Source organism: Eptatretus burgeri, chromosome 7 (genome assembly GCF_056783735.1).
Source record: "Eptatretus burgeri isolate ZD-2024b chromosome 7, Ebu_testis_v1, whole genome shotgun sequence".
Classification (NCBI taxonomy): domain Eukaryota; kingdom Metazoa; phylum Chordata; class Myxini; order Myxiniformes; family Myxinidae; genus Eptatretus; species Eptatretus burgeri.
The window spans coordinates 84,722,348-84,742,873 of NC_140967.1; the positions used below are offsets into that span (position 1 = coordinate 84,722,348).

The 20,526-nt window shown below is 42.7% G+C and overlaps 1 protein-coding gene across 3 annotated transcripts in view; it reads left to right on the forward strand.

The window, feature by feature from the left end:
• The window catches only part of ESF1 (ESF1 nucleolar pre-rRNA processing protein), a 98,797-nt gene that overhangs the window by 55,355 nt on the left and 22,916 nt on the right, over window positions 1-20,526 (forward strand). For 2 of the 3 annotated variants that reach the window (XM_085889332.1, XM_085889333.1), the window contains exons 5-11: window positions 6,181-6,305; window positions 6,536-6,688; window positions 11,233-11,347; window positions 11,445-11,577; window positions 11,709-11,894; window positions 14,740-14,876; window positions 15,179-15,269. In XM_085889332.1, the coding sequence (XP_085745458.1) occupies window positions 6,181-6,305; window positions 6,536-6,688; window positions 11,233-11,347; window positions 11,445-11,577; window positions 11,709-11,894; window positions 14,740-14,876; window positions 15,179-15,269 (940 nt within the window). The remainder of the gene's footprint in view (window positions 1-6,180; window positions 6,306-6,535; window positions 6,689-11,232; window positions 11,348-11,444; window positions 11,578-11,708; window positions 11,895-14,739; window positions 14,877-15,178; window positions 15,270-20,526) is intronic. The other variant, XM_085889334.1, reaches the window with a different exon arrangement.

Genomic DNA, 20,526 nt, shown 5'->3' on the forward strand with positions numbered 1-20,526 from the left:
CCAAGCGGCGCACACGTTCTGCGTGTTTTGGATGACGATACAACCCAATGGCTGCTCGACACCTGCCCCGACATATAGCCCGGGGGCGCCGCCACAGCTCCGGGGTGGTAAAAGGCATAGACCCTTGGCCCCTGAGCGTGGCGAGAAGAAAGATAATGAAACCAAGATCAAGCTCAAAACGAAGAAGAAGAAGTAGCTTCAGTTCTCACAGGGGCACAATGGTGTTGTTGATACAGTGCCTCCTGTATGTTAGAGCAGTAATTTGTAATTTAGCAAGGGTGCCGGCAATAGGTCACCTTGTCTCACAACGGACACGATGGAATTTTTACTCCATCCATCCATTGGGACCATACTCTGTGCAGAGCGTTGATGCTGCTTAAGCAGTCTCCATGGCTATTGGGCACAATCCTGGACGGGTCGCCACTCCGACACAGGATACCAGCAAGCTGGCACTCACTTTGTCGACCTCTGAAGGATGACAGGCAGAGTCAACCCCACCTGGTATTAATTCAACAGCTGAGGGGGATTTGAATTCAGGATCCTCGGATCCCAAGCCCACCACCCTAACCATTAAGTCAACATCAGGAGATGAATTTTTAATGTTCACCAAATAATACTGGGAGATGGGACATCCAGTTTACGTCCATCTGAAGCATAGCACACAAATTTATGACTCACCTTGCCTAGTGCCGTATAATACTCGAGTTCAGCAAACTTAACAAGAGGCTCAATGTTGTCACCTAAATGTAAGCGTGTGTAACGTTGCATACGATTGCAACGTACCTTTGAGACCTTTCGACCTTTTAGATCCATTAGACCTTTACAGATCTTTAACTTTAGACCCTATGAACTCTTTGACCCTTTGGACCTTTACAGACCTTTGAATTTAGAACCTTCACACCTTCAGACCCTACATATTTTAGACCCCCTAAGACTAGTGGTTCCCAACATTTTTTGTCGCAACCCAAAATTTGAAATTGCATTTGCCTCACAGCACAAATGGGCCCTGTACCGACTTGGTACTGTACTTACGATAAAAACTGTCAGAGAAAACATGAACCCCCTACCCCCCCCCCCGCCCCCCACTCAAAAACCGGGATTTTGAGGGGTTTCTTTTCAGGTTTAGGTCGTGACCCTGGGTTTGGGAACCCCGACCTTAGACGCTTAGAGCTTTAACTTTAGACCTTTAAAACCCCTCAAGGTCTGTATGACACCTTTTACTCTCAATACCCCCATGAGACCCTCAAGACCCTTTGCTATGAATCTAGTTTTTTAGCTTATCTGGAATTATTCCAGATAAGGTATTGTCATCATCCTCCGTCTTTCTGTCTGTCCATCCATCTCCTATTTTGACTTCTCCAGCCAAACCGCTGGACTGATCCTGCTGAAATTTGGCAGCAACGTTCCGCTCATAACTGGTTGCGGGGATTGCAAAGCTCGTTCGGGTTACGTAACTATAAGTAGGTCAAAATTGCGGACTTAGTAAATTCCCTCAAAATTCTTCTCCAGACCTACCAGTCAGAATGCTACCAAATTTGGGTTGCAACATTAGGCCAGGGTAGGGATGTTAAAGTGTGGATGTCATGCCGATCACATGACCATAAGTGTGTCAAAACTGTGGTCGCGCAAATTCCTTCAAGAATCTGCTCCAGACCCACCAGTCGGAATGCTACCAAATTTGGGTTTCAACATTAGAACAGGGTCATGATTATGTAAATGTATGATCAAATATATGTAATGTATGATCCACTCGTGATTTTGTGTGGTCTCACATCTATAGATATAAGACAGAGATGGCTGTCCATTCGTCTGTTTGTGGTTGACGCTGATTGGCTGTCAGGCTCGGTGCAATGTGATTGGCTCCTGCCAAGATTGAATAATGTATCATATAGGCTTATTAAAAGCTGAGAGTCGAAATCTGATTCCATATTTAACGATTGGAACTCATGGCCTAAATAATTATGTCGAAATCTAAAGTTAAATCAGAAAAATAATTTGGAAAAAGTGTTTGTTTTTTCTTACCTGATATAATTAAATTATAGTGTCTGCAGAACTAAGGTAAAATGGCTCCAAAATTCATTTTTCACGCTTTTCAAGGAAGTTATTGTATGCCTGATTTTATTTTACACCGTCCAGGGATATCGGAAGCAATATTTGTGGATTTGGATTCAACTTTTATTCTATGTACATTTTTAACATATAAATATAACATGGAATCGCAGTTTGTTTATAAACAGTGCATAAAGATACGACCTCTGACAGAATGACCTTGAGGTACCGACACTCGTCTCTAAGCTGTCTCGCCTGGGTTTGAATCTTGGCCCAGCTAGGAAATGTCATCCTGGTGTTCCACAAGCAAAGAGATTCATCAATGTGTGTGCCGTCCCTCCGATGGACTTTAAACTGGGTATCCTGTCTTCTGACAGTTTATGGACGTTAAAGATGCCCACGGTGTCCTTCACGAAGAGTGGGCGAGTTATTGCCGGCACAATGGCCAAATTACAAATTCCTGCCCGAACTACTGTTGTGAAGGCAATGGCAACACACCCAATTTTACCTTTGCTCAGGAAGCTACTTTGGCAGCACAGACATTCAGTAACGAGTATGGTACATCAAATATCAAATATAAGTTACAACTGAATAGTGAAGGTGAAAAAAAGAGACTGAGGGAGACAGAGGGACAGAGACAGGGGAATGAGAGGAGAATAAGGAGGATTTGGGGAGGGGGAGGTTAGAAAAAGTGTCCAATTCTCCCTCTATTTTGTATTTCAACTCCATTGTTGGTGTCCCCACCCTCACTACTCTCCCTTTTGTCCTGTTGCAACCTGATCTGTTTCGTATTTTAGCTCTTGTAAGTTATGATCCAGGAGGGGTGGTCGGTACCATCCAGGGGGAGTAATGCTGTGAAATGGAAGACCAAGAAGGAACCCAAAGAAGTAAAGAGCAAAGATTGAGTCATCAGGAGGAACCTGGATAGGATTCGGGTTTCAGCTGCTCCTCCACAACCCGCAAATCCATCCAGGTGCAGCCAAGTGCTTTACAGAAAGATTTCTGCAATAATTCACTTCTCCTTGGTGAGATAGATAATGAAAGAGAGGAATAGATCGTGAAAGAGATGAAAGAGAAGAAAAAAAAAAACAAGAATTAGAATGAATAAAGATAATTGTGGAAAAAGAAAAGTGTGAAGGGAACAAAAATTTAGAAAGAAATATAAAAGGAACAAAGAACAAAGATGTCGGGAAGAACCCGGCCAGATAGATTTCAGCAATTACTCCCCAGACTCACATGCAGCAACATGTACAAGCCACCAGAGGTCTGTCAGCTGGGATGGATGATTTTTGACAAGGTATATGTCTCTCGATATTGAAAATATATGATAACATTCTATATCTCTCAGCCTTCTCTATGGTGGCAAAATTTATCGAACCCTATCCTAGCGTGTGGAAAACTGCAGTTTTGAGACCTAAAATCACATTGGCCAATTTTCAAATTGGCTTCAGTTGCCCACAAGCACCCTAAATATGAACTTTTTATGTCTTTTATTGCTTAAAATAAATCTGTTACCTTCTGCATATAAAGTGTATTTTATTTCAATATCAAGGGCCCACGTCAACACTTTGTTCCAGCAAATACAAAACTAGGATGCAGCTTAAAAAATGGATATGTACATGTATGTGGTACATCCGCCTGTTTCTATTCGTTTTCAACACTATTATTCAATAATAAATTCCTGTCTTCATCAGCTGGTGTAGGAATCGTTGCTGGTGGTGAAAATGAAATAATTGACCTATTGACCAATCCATAGGATGATGATAGATAGTTACTGTAATCAAAATAAAGACCAATTATTGCACCGTAGTCGCAAGAAGGAAGCCAGACGCACGCACGCACGCACGCACGCACGCACGCACGCACACACACACTTACAGTACATACACTTTTAAACTGTATTCTGGCACTTAGCTTGGTCCATAGATAGTCTTTATGGAACTTGGAATTGAGATGTATATATACATATATACATCCACATACACACATGTATAAACACACAAACACAGATATATATTATGTACTGGTAAGTACTTACAAAGGCTATTTTATTTGAAGTTATAACCTTAACTTGTAAGCAATTTACTGATTTCCCAACTGCCTGGATCATCAGCTGGGCACCGTTTTTCATCGAGGTTTCCATCCTCTCAGCCCAGAACCTCTCCAAACGGCGGATCCACAACCCCGGTCACCGGTCCACATCAGTAGATTACTCAACATCAATGGACGTACAAGCTCAAAGTTGTGTCCAGACATTCAGTCAACACAGCAATGCAATTTCCTCATTCAAACTTATGTAATTATTAGTTTTATTTAAAGTATTACTACATTTGAATAAGTTCAATCATACACCACATTATATGATGGTATATTAAGCGATAAACACTTTACCTTGTAGACATGTCCATTACACAACACCTCCATCTAACCATAGACTCAAACTGTCATTCTAATATTCAAACTGTCATTAATAACTGATTTTAACATGCTGCATTGCTGCATCTTCGCAACCACCACCAAATTATTTATTATGCTTATTGCCTCTTTATTTTAATGCTTATTTGTTGCCCGATGCTGGCCCTTTTTGCCTGAATCGACGTAGTAGTAGTAGTAGTTATTTACCTTTGCCACCGAAGGTGAAACAGGTTATGCTTTCACCCCTTTCTGTCTGTTTGTTGACGGTGGCCTTCTTCATGCAGCACGTGCTGGACAGAATGGATACCTAGCAGTTATTACTCAAGACACTAATGTTTGTATTTTGTGTCTGGAGTTTCAAGACCGAATTATTGGAACAAAGCTATTCCTGAAATGCGGGAGCAAAGAACGGGCGAAGCTAATAGACGTTGGGAAAGTTGCAGCCTCACTCGAACCAAACACTTGTGAAGAGCTCATTGGCATCCTTTCTTTCACAGGATGTGATACTGTCAGTGTATTTACTGGAAAAGGGAAGCTGAGTGCACTCAAACGAATCAGGTCAAACAGAGGTCCAATCTGCCTGTGCAGAGTTGGGTGAAATGTGGGATGTCACCGATGAGCTTATGGGCAAACTTGAGGAGCTCACTTGTCTGATGTATGCAGTAAAATTTGAAGCAATGTTATTCACTTGAGATGTCACCATTTTTGTGCAAATAAAGGTGAGAGGGTCATCATTAGCCACTTTGTAAAGACTGTTTGAGAAAGCATGTATTACGTGCTAATTACCAGGCAGCTGTGTGGACGAGAAGTCTTCTGATGGATCTGGTGACCCCAAGTCCAACTGAGAATGGGAAATTAGAGCATTTTAACAGAGGACAACAGCTGGTCTTACATTGGATGGATGGACAACCTGCTCCACAGGCTGTCCTTGATCTACTGACGTGCACTTGTTCCAGAAGTTGCAAGAAGCCAAACTGTGCCTGTGTTGCTTGTGGACTCAAATGCACAGACGGGCAAACTGAGGAACTGTGAGAATAAGCGGACCTCTGAGCTTTCAGAGGATGTAACTTGTGAGGACGACTTACTCAATGAGGAAGATGGATATTAACTCAAGTTGTGCACTCGTGTACCAGTAATTCATACTCTTTCGTACCAAGGCAGTAATGCTCTTATTAAATGTCAAAACAAATTTCATAATCCTTTTATTTCTTCTAATTTTTTTTAATCTTTAGCCTGGGCTCTCCTGCCAGGCTTTGGCTTCTTTGTTTATGGGGTGTACAGATCAATGGGCAGGCAAATATGACCAAGTTTGAACATGCCATAAAAATAATACTAGCCTTAACTTTGGTTGCTTCATGTTTGAAGAGTATAGGACAATGCAATCTTTTTTTCTTTTTCTTTTTTGTAAGCATATTTCTTTACACATTTGTCAGGCTTCTGGTAGAGCACACCAGTTTTGCCATTTTATGGTTGTTTGTCCATGCCCGATCCTCTAAATCCTGAGCATCAAGCAAGGAAGCAGCCCACACCATTTTTAATGTCTTTGGTATGACTCGGTCTGTGTTTGAACCGCTGACCTCTCAGACTCAGAGCAGACTTTCTAACCATTATGCCACCGTATCTGATGGTGATCTTGTATTTGAACAGATTGCTTCGATATATTTCCCCCTCATCGAAACTTGATTTAGTTTCATTTTATTTTTGTTATTGTTTTAGATCTACCCGTCTGAGATTGGCAAGAAAAGCATGAAGGACGATGAGCTGTATGGACCACAAGAGTTTAAAAATGACAAGTTCAACATTGATGAGAACATTCCAGAGAAGCAAAATTGTGTCAAAAAGTGAGTCGGCCATTTTAATGCTTATGCTGAGGAAACCGTTAAAATATTTATTTTCAAGATTATTTTATTGCTTTAAAATGTTCCAGTTCAACAGATTGTTTTTTGACTTGCTGCGAGATCTCATTTTTCTATGATCGTTATCCCCACTCCCCTTCCCCTCCCCATTATTGTTTATATCGGTATTGTGATTGAATATAAGAGGAAAACTAAATGTTCTCTCTTTGTTGCAGAATGTTCATGGAAACAATGCGTCAGTACCAAATGAATAGACTGAAGTATCATTTCGCTATCATTGACTGTGATTCAGTAGAAACTGCGAGCGCCATTTACAAGGGTTGTGATGGATTCGAGTTTGAATGTAGTGGTTCCTTCATCGATCTTAGGTAACGATGTTTCAATGATTTCCCCCATTGCACGCTATGCATTTTCTCTTTCCATATGCAAAGACAAGGTTTTTTGGGGGTGGGGGGGGGAGGGGGTTGCAGATAGTGACACTTTTTGCTGAACGAGAGCATAATTTGATGCAAACTTGACATTGTTAAGCATAGTGGTCTCAACAATCAGCTTATCTAGTCTATAGTTTTTTTTACCTTTTCTTACCTGCGTCATCCATCATGCTTCATTGATCCGATAAAACATTTGGTGCTAAGTATGTTATTTCTCTAAAATAAGCTCATAGAGTGTGTCCCGGTGTCCAGCCGTCCGTCCGTCCATATGCACGTTAACATTTGACTAAAACATCTCCTCACAAACCACCTAACCAATTATGGACCAAATTTGGCATGATGCATCAGGACAGCAAAGTCTCATGGGGTTGTGCTCCCCATCCAGATGCACCCCCTAAAACAGGGGTTTTGCCCCAATCTTCTTCTCAGAAACCGGCATCGTGACCATGCCATAACAAGTTGTGCTCCCCATGGCTGTATCTCCCCAAGAAAGGGAGCTACGGCCTCCCTCCCCTAATTCCTCATATTCACTAAAATATATTTTCCTCGCCAACTACATAACCAACGTGAACCAGATTTGGTACGATACATCAGAACAGTAAGGTCTCATTTGGTTGTGCTCCCCATCTGGATCCATCCCCTGTAAGAGGCTGAAAGCTGAAAGGGGAGGTTTCGCCTCAAATTCAGGTAATTATCCCGCACCCTCCCTCCGGGAGGAGCGGGATATTGTAATCATCCGGTTTGTTTGTCTGTTTGTTTGTCTGTCTGTCTGTCTGTTAGCAACTTTACGGCAAAACTGCTTTAGCACACACCATCAAATTTAATCCACAGGTGGGCAATGAACCTTGGACGACCCCATTAACTTTTTGATCCAATTGGATCAAAGGTCAAGGTCAAGGTCACGAAAAGATCAAAATCGTTTTTCGCTCATAACTTTGTCAAAAATGATCTGATTTACTTCAAACTAAGCTTGTAGTGAACCTTATTCTATTTGTCACTTATAATCCTACCCATTCTTATAGTGAAAAATGCAAATTTGTGAATATCGGTCGGGTCCGAAGTTTTGGGGGTCATGGTCATCGGTCAGAAATACAAATTTTCCATTAAAACTAAAACATGGTTACGAAAATACAACTTTACGGGAAAACGGCTGGCTCAAACACTGTCAAATTGTATCCACTGGTGGGTAATGAGCCTTGGACGACCCCATTAACTTTTGGGTCTAGTTAGGTCAAAGGTCAAGGTCAGGTCACGAAAAGGTCAAAATCGTTTTTCGCTCATAACTTCGTCAAAAATGATCCGATTTACTTCAAACTAAGCTTATAGTGAACCTTATTCTATTTGTGACTTAAAATCCTTACAATCCTATAGTGAAAAATGCATATTTGTTTGATCCCCAAAAATTTGATCCCCAAAATAACTTTATGCCTTAAATGGGCGGGATTTGTTGTGCCTGGCACCACTTGTTTATTTTAAAATCTTCTCGGAAACCCATGGTTAGATACTGACCAAACTCTTCATGAAACATAAGGACCATGCCGTTAACTTAAGTTGTGCTCCCCATAACTGGACCACTTCAGGAAGGAGGGCCATGTCCCCTTCCCCCTAATCCCTCATTTTCATCCCACCTGTCAGGGAAATAACAGTCAGTCCCCCACGGAGCTTTTGTTTTTTTATCTCGCCAAAACGAAGCTTTTGCAAGATATGTTAGTCAGCTTGCATGTTTTTTTTTTGTTTTTTTTTGTTTGTCTGTAATCATGTATAAAAAATTCTGCAGAGCACAGTTATCATTGGAAATTTTTGTAACTTCGCATATCAGAGGCCAATAGAGGTCCCTTTCAGCACATAAAATTTTGAAGGTCAAGGTCAAAGGTCAAGGTCACTTTGTCGCAAATCAGGGGAGTCGACGAAACCCTTATTTTTTGAGTAATTTTGATCGGATCCTCTTCAAACTTCATGGGAATACAGTTCATGGTCTGGCGCTCAGCTGATTAATTTTTGGTGGCGATTGGCCTTGACCTTCATGGTTAGCGCCTGAGGTCAAACATATTTGACCCCAAGGTCAAATTTTCAAGTTTTAGGAACCATATCATGTAGTACCTCAAATTGAACACCTCGACGAGTGCTTTCTAGATATGTCAAGCTTGAGACATATGATGTCATTTGGTGACGTTATGAGGCAAACGCATATTTTTCATGGTTACTCTGTAGAACGATTCTCATCGGAATCTCTCGTAGGCAGATATTCCTCAAGGAGTCGCTCCTGGTGGATAGCAGCCCTGTTCACCTCAGTGTGACCTTAAAGAAGTCACACGTGGTCACCTTTTGGCAAGATACGGGTCACCCTGCGGGTGACATTGGTTTATTTCTTTATCGACACCCCATCATTGCTAATCATGTTGGATGCATGCGTCTTTACAACTTCCATAAATTTAACGTTTTAAAGTGCATAACTACATGGAGTATACTTTCTATCGGCAAGAGCAGTCTCACCTGGCACCGCAGTTTCAACCAAGGCATCCTGTTCTTTAAAAGAGCAGGAAAGGCTAAACGAGGTTAGTGTATCAGGGAATTGTCACGATAAACATTGTGCCTCAAACATCAACCGTGCTCTTAAAAACCATTTAACATGTCGTTTGTTTATTGATTTTATTTATTTATTAGTTCATTTACTTGTAGCATTTATTATTTTGTTTTTAACATTTATTATAATTTTGACATCCAGACTCTTTAGCAGAACATCTTTAGGGAATATCTAAGACACAATTCAAAGAAAAAACAGTTGTTGCCAGCTTGTGATTTTCAGATATGAAGTAACTCAGGTGTTTATGAATTTGATTAAGGTAAGAAGCTGATAAAGTTGTGAAGTATCCCACTAATGTGTTGATTTCATAAGATTTGAGAATTTGCTATCGCTGTCATTAATGAGTGGAAATGAATATGTTTCAACGAAAACTGCTATTCTGAGTATGTACCTCCACCGCCGAATGTGGACGGAGGTTGTATTCACCCCTGTTTGAATGTTGGTGTGTTCATGAACAGGATCTCTCAAAAAGTTTTGGACTGATTTGTATAAAACTTGGTGGACAGATTGAGTGTGTGACGCAGAAGAACTGATTCAATTTTGGTGAAGATCTGAGTCCAGATCCGATAATTATTTTTTAAGTAATTCTTCACCTTTGTGTGATAAGGCAAATGACAATATATAACGTGATGTCTCAAAAAGTTGTGGACAGATTCGGACGAAACTTGCTAGACAGATCGGGTGTGTGACAGGAGTATCGATTCGATTTTGGTTAAGATCTGAGCCACATATGAGAATCTTTTGCTTGTCTGGAATTGCAATTCAGGTCAGGTATTGTCATCATGCACCGTCCGTCCGTCTCCTATTTCACCTTCTCCGGCCAAACTGCTGGGCCGCTCTGGCTGAAATTTGGAAGCAAGGTTCCTCCCCTGACTAGTTACGGGGATTGCAAAGCTCGTTCCAGTCACATGACTTTAAGTAGGTCAAAATGGCAGACTTGGTAAATTCCTTCAAAAATCTTCTTCTCTAGACCCTCCAGTCAGAGTGCTACCAAATTTGGGTTACAACTTTAGGCCAGGGTAGGAATGCTAAATTGTGGAGGTCATGCCAATCACATGACCAGAAGTGTGTCAAAAAATTGCGGGCATAGTAAATTATTGGGAAAATCTGTAAATTCCTTGCAAAAATCTTCATCTCCAGACCCACCAGTTGGAATGCTATCAAATCTGGCTTACAACATTAGGCCAGGGCCAAAATAAGCTACAGGTCCAGTGGTCCTATTTTTTTTTTTAATTTCCCAATTGTTTCTTCACCATTGACAGATATGGCCAAAAACGATATATCGCATGATACTTCAAGAAGTTGTTGATGAGTTGGTTAGGTGACGAGAATATACCAATTCGATTTTGTTTCAGATCCAGCCTGTCAGTGGAATACAAAACGTAAACTGTTCATCCTGGCAGAGCGGAGGTATGTTCTCTACCGAGTGCCATTCTCGTTGTACTTGTTTTCACTGTACTTTTAAGTGAAGTCCCTCAAATTAGTTTCTCCATTTTTTTTCTCCTTCCAGTTTAACCATATGGTGAGCTTGGTGCTTAATGTTGTGCTTATGGCATTCCACACAGCATCACTCAAAGTACTGCTTCAAACAGTACCAAGGTGTAACATCTGACTTGATCCTCGTTATACAATTAACTTGTTTTGGGGCACGGAGGACATTATAGTCAAGACATTATAATCGATGGTATCTGTGTTTGTTGTACACGTCTTTTTTTCTTCTTCTTTTTCTTGTTCTTCTTCTTCTTCTTGTTCTTCTTGTTCTTCTTCTTGTTTTTCCTGTTCTTCTTCTTCTTGTTCTTCCCACTATCTTTTTGTTCTTTCCGTATGTTGTCTTTGCTGTTTTATTTTGCTTTTGTCTTTAGTGTCAGTGCAGTAACCTTGGTCTGTTAATTCTCAGATTTGTGCCCGATGAGATGACATTTGATGATGAGCCTAAAGATGTATCTGAGGAGTTGGACACGCCATCTTTTAAACCCAAATATTTCACAACGGCCGCACTCCGTCAGTCCAAGGTAAATCGCATGCTAGATTGCCATTGCCAAGGCTTTTGATAATCTTTGCATCATACGGTAATGATATTGTTTTATTTATTCCCCAATCACTGAACAGGTAGAATTGACATGGGATGAAGGGGATCATGATCGTGTCCAAGTGTTAACACGAAAAAGATTCAGCCAAGATGAAATACTGGATATGGATGTAAAAGCGTACTTGGCATCGAGTTCATCGAGTGAAGAGGACGGTGAGAAAAATATGCTCTCTCACATGACTAATGGAATGCTTACAGTTCTAAACTTGGATTTATGTTGCCTATTGTTTTTCTCAGATTTTTCTTCTTCCTTTTTTTCTTTATTTTTCATTTGTCCGATGTAGCAGAAGATTTAATGGTAAGAGATAACGTGCATGAGGAGGATGAGGAAGTGACTCAAAGTCCAGTGGAAACAAAGATGTGTGAAGCAGATGTTATCAATAAGTACAAGGAGCTGCTAAAGAGTATACAAGAAGAAGATGATAAAAAGCAGCAGAACGACATGGAGATGGAAATTACATGGGTGCCAGGTATTTATAACTCTTGGATATGACAAATGGATTATATGTAAACTTGCAAAAAAACAAATCTTCTTATTTCCTTACAAAATACATTTGTCTTGCCTTCCCCTGTACTTTCCAATTTTTTTTGTTTTTTACCTCCACTGCCGAAGAGCGATGGAGGTTGTCTTTTCACCCGTTGGTTGTCATCTCCATTTGTGGGTTTCAGGAGGTGGGAAGAAGTTCTCCCAGAACTCAAAATCTCCACCTCCTACTTTTAGGTGAAGGATCATGATTCACGAAATAAATTGTGAAGCTTCGTTCTCACAGCCTCGTACAAAGGGCTCTTTTCAAAATCTTCACTGAACTTCTGACAGCCTCCACTTGTAGCTCGTTTGTGGTGATTGTCCCTGAAATGCTTTTGAAGTACTCGGTAAGGGTTTTCTTTGTTATCATTCCTGCAGCTCCAACTATCACTAGTATAATTTCAGCTATCTTCAATTTCCAAGTCCTCTTGACCTCATTTTTCTGATCCTAGTATTTGGTCATTTTCCTGATTTCAGTAGCATTTACTCCAGAGTCATTGGGAACTGAAACCTCAATCAACAATGCCGACTTTTCCTTTTTGTGTTTGAGCACTATGTCCGGACACAATGCTTTGTTTGCAGTATCCACACTTGATGGGATCATCTTGTCATGCGTGAGCATTGTATGTTCATTTTCAAGGATCGGATCGAGTTTGTGTTTCCTGATTGTTCTGGGACCGGGATGTTGAAATGTTTACAGATGTGCCAGTGGATTCGACAGACACCGTCATGTCTTTCTGTGTGCAGCTGTTCCAACATGAGTTTTTTTTTACATCCCGAAAGGAAGTGAATGGTACTTTCTGTTTCTACTCCACAAAACATGCATTTGTCCAATTGGCCAAATCCCACCATTTTCTGAAAGGCATTAGTGTAGCGTCCTTGGTCTTGAGCATTTATCATGACTCGTTCTCCATTCCAATTATTTTGACCTCTTCTTAGGCATTCCAATGAGCCTTCCTTGTCGATTACTATCCTGTCAAGTTGTTTTTTAAATCTTCGTGCTCTTGTCATTCTCCCATTTGTCAGAGTATATTTGATATTTATTTTTGTAGTTTTCCTTTTTTTTTTTTTCCTTTGAGGCTGTCATCATTTCTGTTTTGTTTTCTGTGTAGTATCCATAATTTACACCTGCTTTTGGAGGTTGGTGCTAAATGGATTAAGGATCCCTTTTCTGGTTTGTTGTTTTCTTGCTCATATACAATTCTCATCCGATCGTCTGTTGAGATTTTCACATACTCCGCTAGTCCTACACACCATGTTCTGTGCACTTGGTTCAGCTCCATCAAACCGTCTCCTTCTCTTCTCAGTAAGTACAACCTCGGTTGGTTTTTGGAGAATATCTTAAGAATAGTTAGAAATTTCCTCGTTTTGGTGTCTTTCAGGCTAAAGAGTTCTACATTTTCAAGAATATTTGAGCAGAGGTTTTGATTAATAATGTGTTTGTAGTATGAATGATGTGGAGGAAGTTAAGAATGCTTATAAGAGTAATTTCCATACCTCCTACAAGTAAAATAAATTAATTGTATCACAGGCAGCGTAGGCAGCGTTCCTCAAGGCAGTGTTCTGGGCCATGTTCTTTTTCTGTTTTCATCAATGATCTCTCCGACTCTCTGGAAAAATTCTATTTATCTCTTTGCTGATGACTCCACCCTCTGCCATGCTATCTGTCATCCATAAGATCAGCAAGCAGCAGCCTCTTCACTCTCTGCAGATCTGCATAAACTCACAAACTGGTCCGACACTTAAAAAAAGACTTTCAATCCTGACAATTCTCACGATGTCTCTCCGAAAGGACCAGATGGAACCCCCCCCCATCTACTTTCTCAAGAATCCTCTTGAAGAAGTCCTTTCTTTCAAGCTTCTGGGTCTCACTATCTGCCATGATCTTTCCTGGGAAAGCCACATTTCCAACCTGGCTTCCAAAGCCAGTCGCCGACTAGGAATCCTCCGTCATGCAAAGTCCTTCCTCGGCCCACCTGAGCTCCTGACCACATTCAAAGCTTTTGTCCACAGCCTGGTGGAGTACTGCTCTCCCCTCTGGGCTGGTGCTCCTGCCCCTCACCTTTCTCAGATTCACGCTCTGGAAACCAAGGCATTTCGGATCATTGGTATTTCCCGCGTTGAGGCTGTCTTTGGGCCTCTCACTCTCTCACCGCAGCCAGGTCAGTGGTCTTTCTGTCTTCTACCATCTCCTCTCCGGTCTCCCCCCCCGGCTTTGTCTGTGATTTGTTCCCACCATATTTCCGCAGGGCGCTCAAGGTCCGCCAACAACCTCCTTCTGGTAAAACTACCAAAATCATGAATCACTGCTCACCATCACTCTTTCATTCCTCTTTTTCCCCACATTTGGAATAAACTCCCTCACTCTATTTAATCCCATTCTTCCCTCCAGGCCTTCAAAACAGCTGTTCACCACCACCTTTTATCGTCCCCCATCCAAAACCATGATCTTTTCTACCCCCGTTAATCCACCCCAAACCCACCTCCTTCAAGTTCCCTGCCGTCCTTCCTGAAAGTCCCTGTAATGTCCATCTTCTGTACCCCATGTTCCCCGCCCCATCCCTCTCCCTTCCACAGATCTCCTAATGTCTCTGTTCCCCACTGTTTTATCCTTCCCACTCCCTCCCCTCTTGTCTCATGCCCCGTTGCTGTGCTTTGTGTGTTAGCTTTCATACGAGCCTCGACAAGGTATACAAAAAATAAAAAAACTAACTGAGCCCACAAATGTGTCACAGCACTCACTTTATAATAATGGTGTGGTTTGGTATCAAACATGCTTTTGTTTTTAGGCTTGAAAGAGAATGCCAAGGAGATGGTGAGGAGAAGTACGGAAGCAAAGAAAAAACTTATTCCACAGCAGAATTACCTTGAGAAGAAAAAGCAGGAACGCAAACAGAGGGTCAAGGAAAAAAGAAAAATGGCTAAAGTAGGTTTGAGCATTCATACTTTTATCAAATGTTGTTGTTCTGATCACCAGATCATTACTTGTATTGCACTGAGTGTTTCTGAAACCAAAATTATTCATGTCTCGAAGGTCACCTCCAGTCTCCAATATTTCATGAGGTTTCAGTGAGGGTTTTGTCGAAAGTCTTTTATTCCTTCGGACCTCATTGGGAGTGGGGTGGGGGGGGAGCCCAATAATAACCGAAGCTGTTTTACTTCCTAGATAATTCTGCTGGCCCTGGCCAATGTGGTGTATCCTGAATCATTTCTATCATGTGAACACAGGGTCCACAAGTGGAAGTTGGTAGTGATGATGATCTTCCTCCTGGAGTTGACTTCAACAATGAATTTCATGCAGAAGAACGACAAAAACCTGGTTGGTGATGTGTGTCATGCATGTAGTGTTATATTTTCACAATTTTATTCAAAAATAAAAATAAGGTAAATTATTGAATGTAATTGCAAAAATAGCAAAACTTAAAATTGAGTAATTTAATAGCTTCCTTAATTGCTGCTGATGCAGAATAATCAAATTGAGAATGGTGGAAAAAAAAAATCAAAAACTCTGACTTCATATGACCCTGATAGAATATCTAAATAATATGCAATAAAGGTACAGAAATTAATAAATATATATATATATATTTTTTTTTTTTTAAAACAAATAAATAAATAAACAACAAAGTACATGGAACACTTTACCCCACGTAGTCTTTAGAAAGCAGGCCATGGGAAAGTCTTTTGAACTCTTGCTTGTTGCATTTCTGAACATGATCTATATTTCCTACGAGCAGCAATTTTGGATGAATCTCAATATTCTCAAATGCTGAGATTGAGTGGCAACTTTGGTTGGCTGAGATGACGTAAAATGGCATGTTTTCTCCAAGTACTACGATCATGGAGGTTTTTGAAAGTGACAAAAGGCAATTTGTGTTCCACAGTGTCCAAGTAGATAATTAAATTGAAATAAAATAAATGTTTTAAAGGCTGTAGAAAAAAAAAATAGCAAAAAAACTTTTTCTCGGAAGTTTACAGCCGTTGATGCACCATCTTTTACACGACTTTATTTAACATCTTCAATGAGTTATTTGTGCCTGTTGTTGGTGTCCTTTATGACATCCCTAAAACAGTAAGTTTCCTGTTTGCAATGATTTTCAATTTTGTTTCACTGCCAAGCAGACAGACAGACTAAAGAAAAATTGCCTTGCTCATTTGTGCGCATGCGCAATCGGGACGAGATTCCGTACAATTTGCCAATTTCAGGCCCAAAGTACTGATAAACTACAGGATCAAGTTCCAATTCATGTTCTGCAGTGTTCAAAATTCATCATTCAATTTGAATTGAGTTGTTCCTCGATCATAGACTGACGTCCGTCTGTAGGCCGACGCCCCTCTGTAGCCAAACAGACGGACAGACAAAGTGAACCAATTGCTTATCCTGCTTTTCACTTTTCACACAGGTTTGCAAAACCTTTTTGGAGAGCTGGACTTGTTTGACAGAATGCCAGACACATTGTGGAAAGAGGTTGAAGACGTGACAGAAGAGGCCAAAAACAGCATTCCAAAAGCGAGTAGATAGAAGAAGGTTAAATGGTTGTCAGGAGAGGGAATAAATATTGCAGACAGAAAAAGAAAAGAAAATCAAAGGCACATCAAGAGAGGACATTAAGCAGATAAATGCCAACTTCCAACAATAATCGAGGAAAGATAAATAAATATTTCAGAGGAATATATTCAGTGCCTTCAGAAAGTATTTATACCCCTCAACATTTGTCACATTTTGTTGTTACAGCCTGAATTTAATATTGATTCAATTTTTTTTTTAATTGTCACCGATCCACACAAAATACCCCATATTGACAAAGTGAAAACATGTCTTTAGAAAAAAGCTGAAATGTCGTGTCAATAAGTATTCATCCCCATTGTTATGACACTCCAAATTGAGCTCAGGTGTATCCAATCTCCTTTGATCATCCTTGAGATGTCTCAACAACTTGATTGGAGTCCACCTAAAGCCAATTCAATTGATTGAACATGATTTAAAAAGAAACGCACCTTTCTATGGAAATTCCCACATCTGACAGTGCATGTCAGAACAGAAACTCCACCATGAAGTCCAAGGAACTGTCTGTAAAACTCCGAGATAGAATTGTGAGGTCAGGTCAGGTCAGGTATGGGAGCATGTGCCACATCAGCGCGTCGCTGCGTCCACTTTCCGCCGGTACTCCAGGGGCCTCCGTCTGGCCATCCCCCAGGCAGATGCCAGGCCCATCCCCATCTCCTTGAGATGATGGTCAACCTGCTGCAACCACGAGGCACGTGGTCGGCCCACTGGCCTCCTCCACTCATGAGACTCCCTCGCTGAGAGAATCTGGTGAGCAGGATCACCGTCAGGAAAACGAGCCACATGTCCATACAGCCGCAACTGACGCTCACGGACTATGCAGGTAACAAATCTCATCCGAGTCTCTCTCAGCAACCGCTCGTTGGACACAAAATCCGACCAGCGATAGCCAAGGATTCTCCGAAGAGACCTGGTACCAAAGGAATTAAGCCTCCTTCTCAGATCCTTGGTCAGAGTCCAAGTCTCGCAACCAGAGAGCAAGACTGGAAGTACCAAGGACCTGAAGACTCGGACTTTCGTCCTCCCGCACAGGTACCGGCAGCGCCACACCCCATAATCCAGTGAATCCATGACTCTCAAGGCCCGACCCAGACGTCTTTTGACCTCTGACTCACAGCCAGCAGAGACATGAATATCACTGCCAAGGTAAGTGAATCTCTCCACGACCTCAACATGCTCACCACAAACAGGCACAGACAGGACAGCAGCATCCAAGATGTCACCGAAAGCCTGGATCTTAGTTTTGACCCAAGAAACCCGTAATCCCAGGGGCTCCTACTCCTCATTCAGCACCTCGAGGGCCCCCAAAAGGATATCTAAAGTCTCCGCAAAGATGACTGCATCATCTGCAAAATAAAGGTCCGAGATCTTGACATTCCCAAACGATGCACCTCAGCTTGATCTCTCGGACATCCTCCCTAAAATCCAGTTCATACAAGTTCTGAAAAGTGTGGGGGCCAGTACACACCCCTGACGAACTCCAGTAACAACTGGAAATAAGTCAGAGATGGTACCACCACACTTCACTTCACAGCACTCTCAGTACCAGAGTAGAGTTCAGATATCAGATCGATCAGTTTTGCTGGCACCCCACGAAGACCAAGAATCCTCCAGAGGACATCCCGATTCACTGAATCGAACGCTTTACAGAGATCAACATCGGCTGCAAGCAGCCCCTGCCGAAACTCTCGCCTGCGTTCGGTGAGGACACGAAGAACAAGGATACGGTCAATCGTTGACCTCTTTGGTGTAAAGCCTGACTGCTCTGGACGCTGGTGCTCAAGCAGATGGTGGCGAAACCTATCAAGAATTATCCGAGCAAAGACCTTGCCCGGCACTGAGAGCAGCGTCACCCCTCGGAAGTTGTTGCATTCTTGGCGATCACCCTTCCCTTTCCAGAGAGGAACAACAAGGCTTCTCTTCCAATCAGTTGGGATGATGCCTGTGTTCCAGGCAGAGCACAAAACTGCATGCAACGACACGAGTGCAGCATTTCCACCAGCCTTGAGAAGTTCAGCATGGATGCCACAGATCCCTGGAGCTTTGCCCCGTTCCAACCGGTTCACCGCAGCCCGTGTTTCCACAAGCGAAGGTGGGCCACAGTTGATCTGAGGGTCAGCAACAGGGATTGTAACACCCTTGATGTCCAACTCGACAGCTGAGTGATCAGCCTGGTACAACCGCTCAAAGTAACTGGCCCAGCGGGCCTTCACTTCAGACTCCTCTGTCAAGAGCCTACCACTCTCTGCTCTAACTGCAGTGCTCCGAGGGATGGGCTTGGATGAACGCAATGCGCGAATTCCCCTGTAAGCGGGACGAGAATCACCTGTCCACAGGTGATGCTCGACCCCCTCACAGATTCCTCACACATAGGCCTCCTTCTTGTCCACCCTCAGTGCATGTACAGTTTTACACCTCAGCTCCCTGAACAGCTCAGCTCTGCCATTCAGCCTAGCCCTGCGACTCTGGTCAATGGTATCCAGTGTCCCTTGAGAGACAAAATTCTTCTTTGCCCTGCGGTGAGTTCCAAGACATCCACCGGCAACATCAAGGACGGTGGTCTTGAAGGCACTCCACAACTCTTCAGGACCCCTCAAAGCACCCAGACCCACCAAATGTCCACTCAGCCTGTTCGCAAACTTCTCAGCGACTCTCTCATCCCTGAGCTTGCCAACATCCAGCCTAGGCTGGGATGGTACCATTCTCCAGGATTTAAGGTGCAGCTTTAGAGTTGCTACAACAAGCCTGTTGTCAGTATTGAGGAACTGAGCACTCCGGTAAACCCTGCAGTTCTGGATCATCCTCCAACGACCGTCAATGAGGACATGGTCAATCTCCTTTACCACACCGCCAGCGTTGGAATACCAAGTCCAGCGATGAGCTTGTGGGCGCTGAAACCATGAACCAGCCACCCTAAGTCCATGACTTCTTGCAAAGTCAAGGAACTTAGTGCTATTCTGGTTCATAGTTCCTGACCCATGGGGACCAACACACACCTCATAACCATCCCTATCAGTTCCAGTCGATGCTTTGTAATCCCCCAAGACTAGAAGTGTATCTCGTATGGGGCACTGATGAACCACAGACTCGAGCGTGGCGTAGAATGTGTCCTTCACAGTGAGATCACTCGCCTCAGTCGGAGCATAAACAGAGACTAGGGAAATGACACCTAAGGAGTGACGAATCCTTAATCTCATAATACGCTCGTTGACCGGTGTTACCTCATTTATCATTGGGGTCAGCTTATTGGACACAGCTACAGCAACTCCTTGGGTATGGTAACCATCAGAGCGACCAGACCAATAGTAGGTGTAACCACCCACCATTATCTCGCCGCAATCTGGTCTCCGAACCTCAGAGAGAGCTGCAATTCCGATGTCCAAACGCTTGAGCTCAGATGATAACAGAGACAGGTGATCATCCTCTCTTAGGGATAGGACATTCCAGGCACCCACCCGAAGGGACCGCCTCAGGTTAACCCAAGGAGACCGCCGTCTGGTGGACGACACCTCAGCACCACTCCGCCACACTCTCCCGCAATCTGACCCAGGGATGTTACCCCGTGGTTTCCCTCCTATCTTCAAAGATTGGGGGTCCCGAAGGCTTTGCCCCAATCCTGTCATCCGGTGAGCTGCCCTGTGAAGGGAAGCTGCACAGGAGGTACTCCCACGGAGTGGGTTTTCAGATTTTTTTTGCGTTTTTGTGTTTTGCAGAATGAAGGGTTTTACGGTGACCGGAGGGCAAATCATGCCACCAACCTCCTAATAAAAAAGTAACCCAACTGCAGGAGGACGTCCGCAGACATAGTTGGGCACTAGATATGGATGGCCGTTGGCTCACAAGGAGCTCCTCCGCCCTTTGACAGGTTTTGTTTTTAATCCTGCTGGGTGTCCACATCCAAACACTCTCCTCACCAGAAAACCTGGTGGGGGAGACGCTTTAGTCGCCAACAACTCAACCATGGAACAGGTTAGTACAGGTTTACATGGTGCCTGTAGCAGGTCACAGA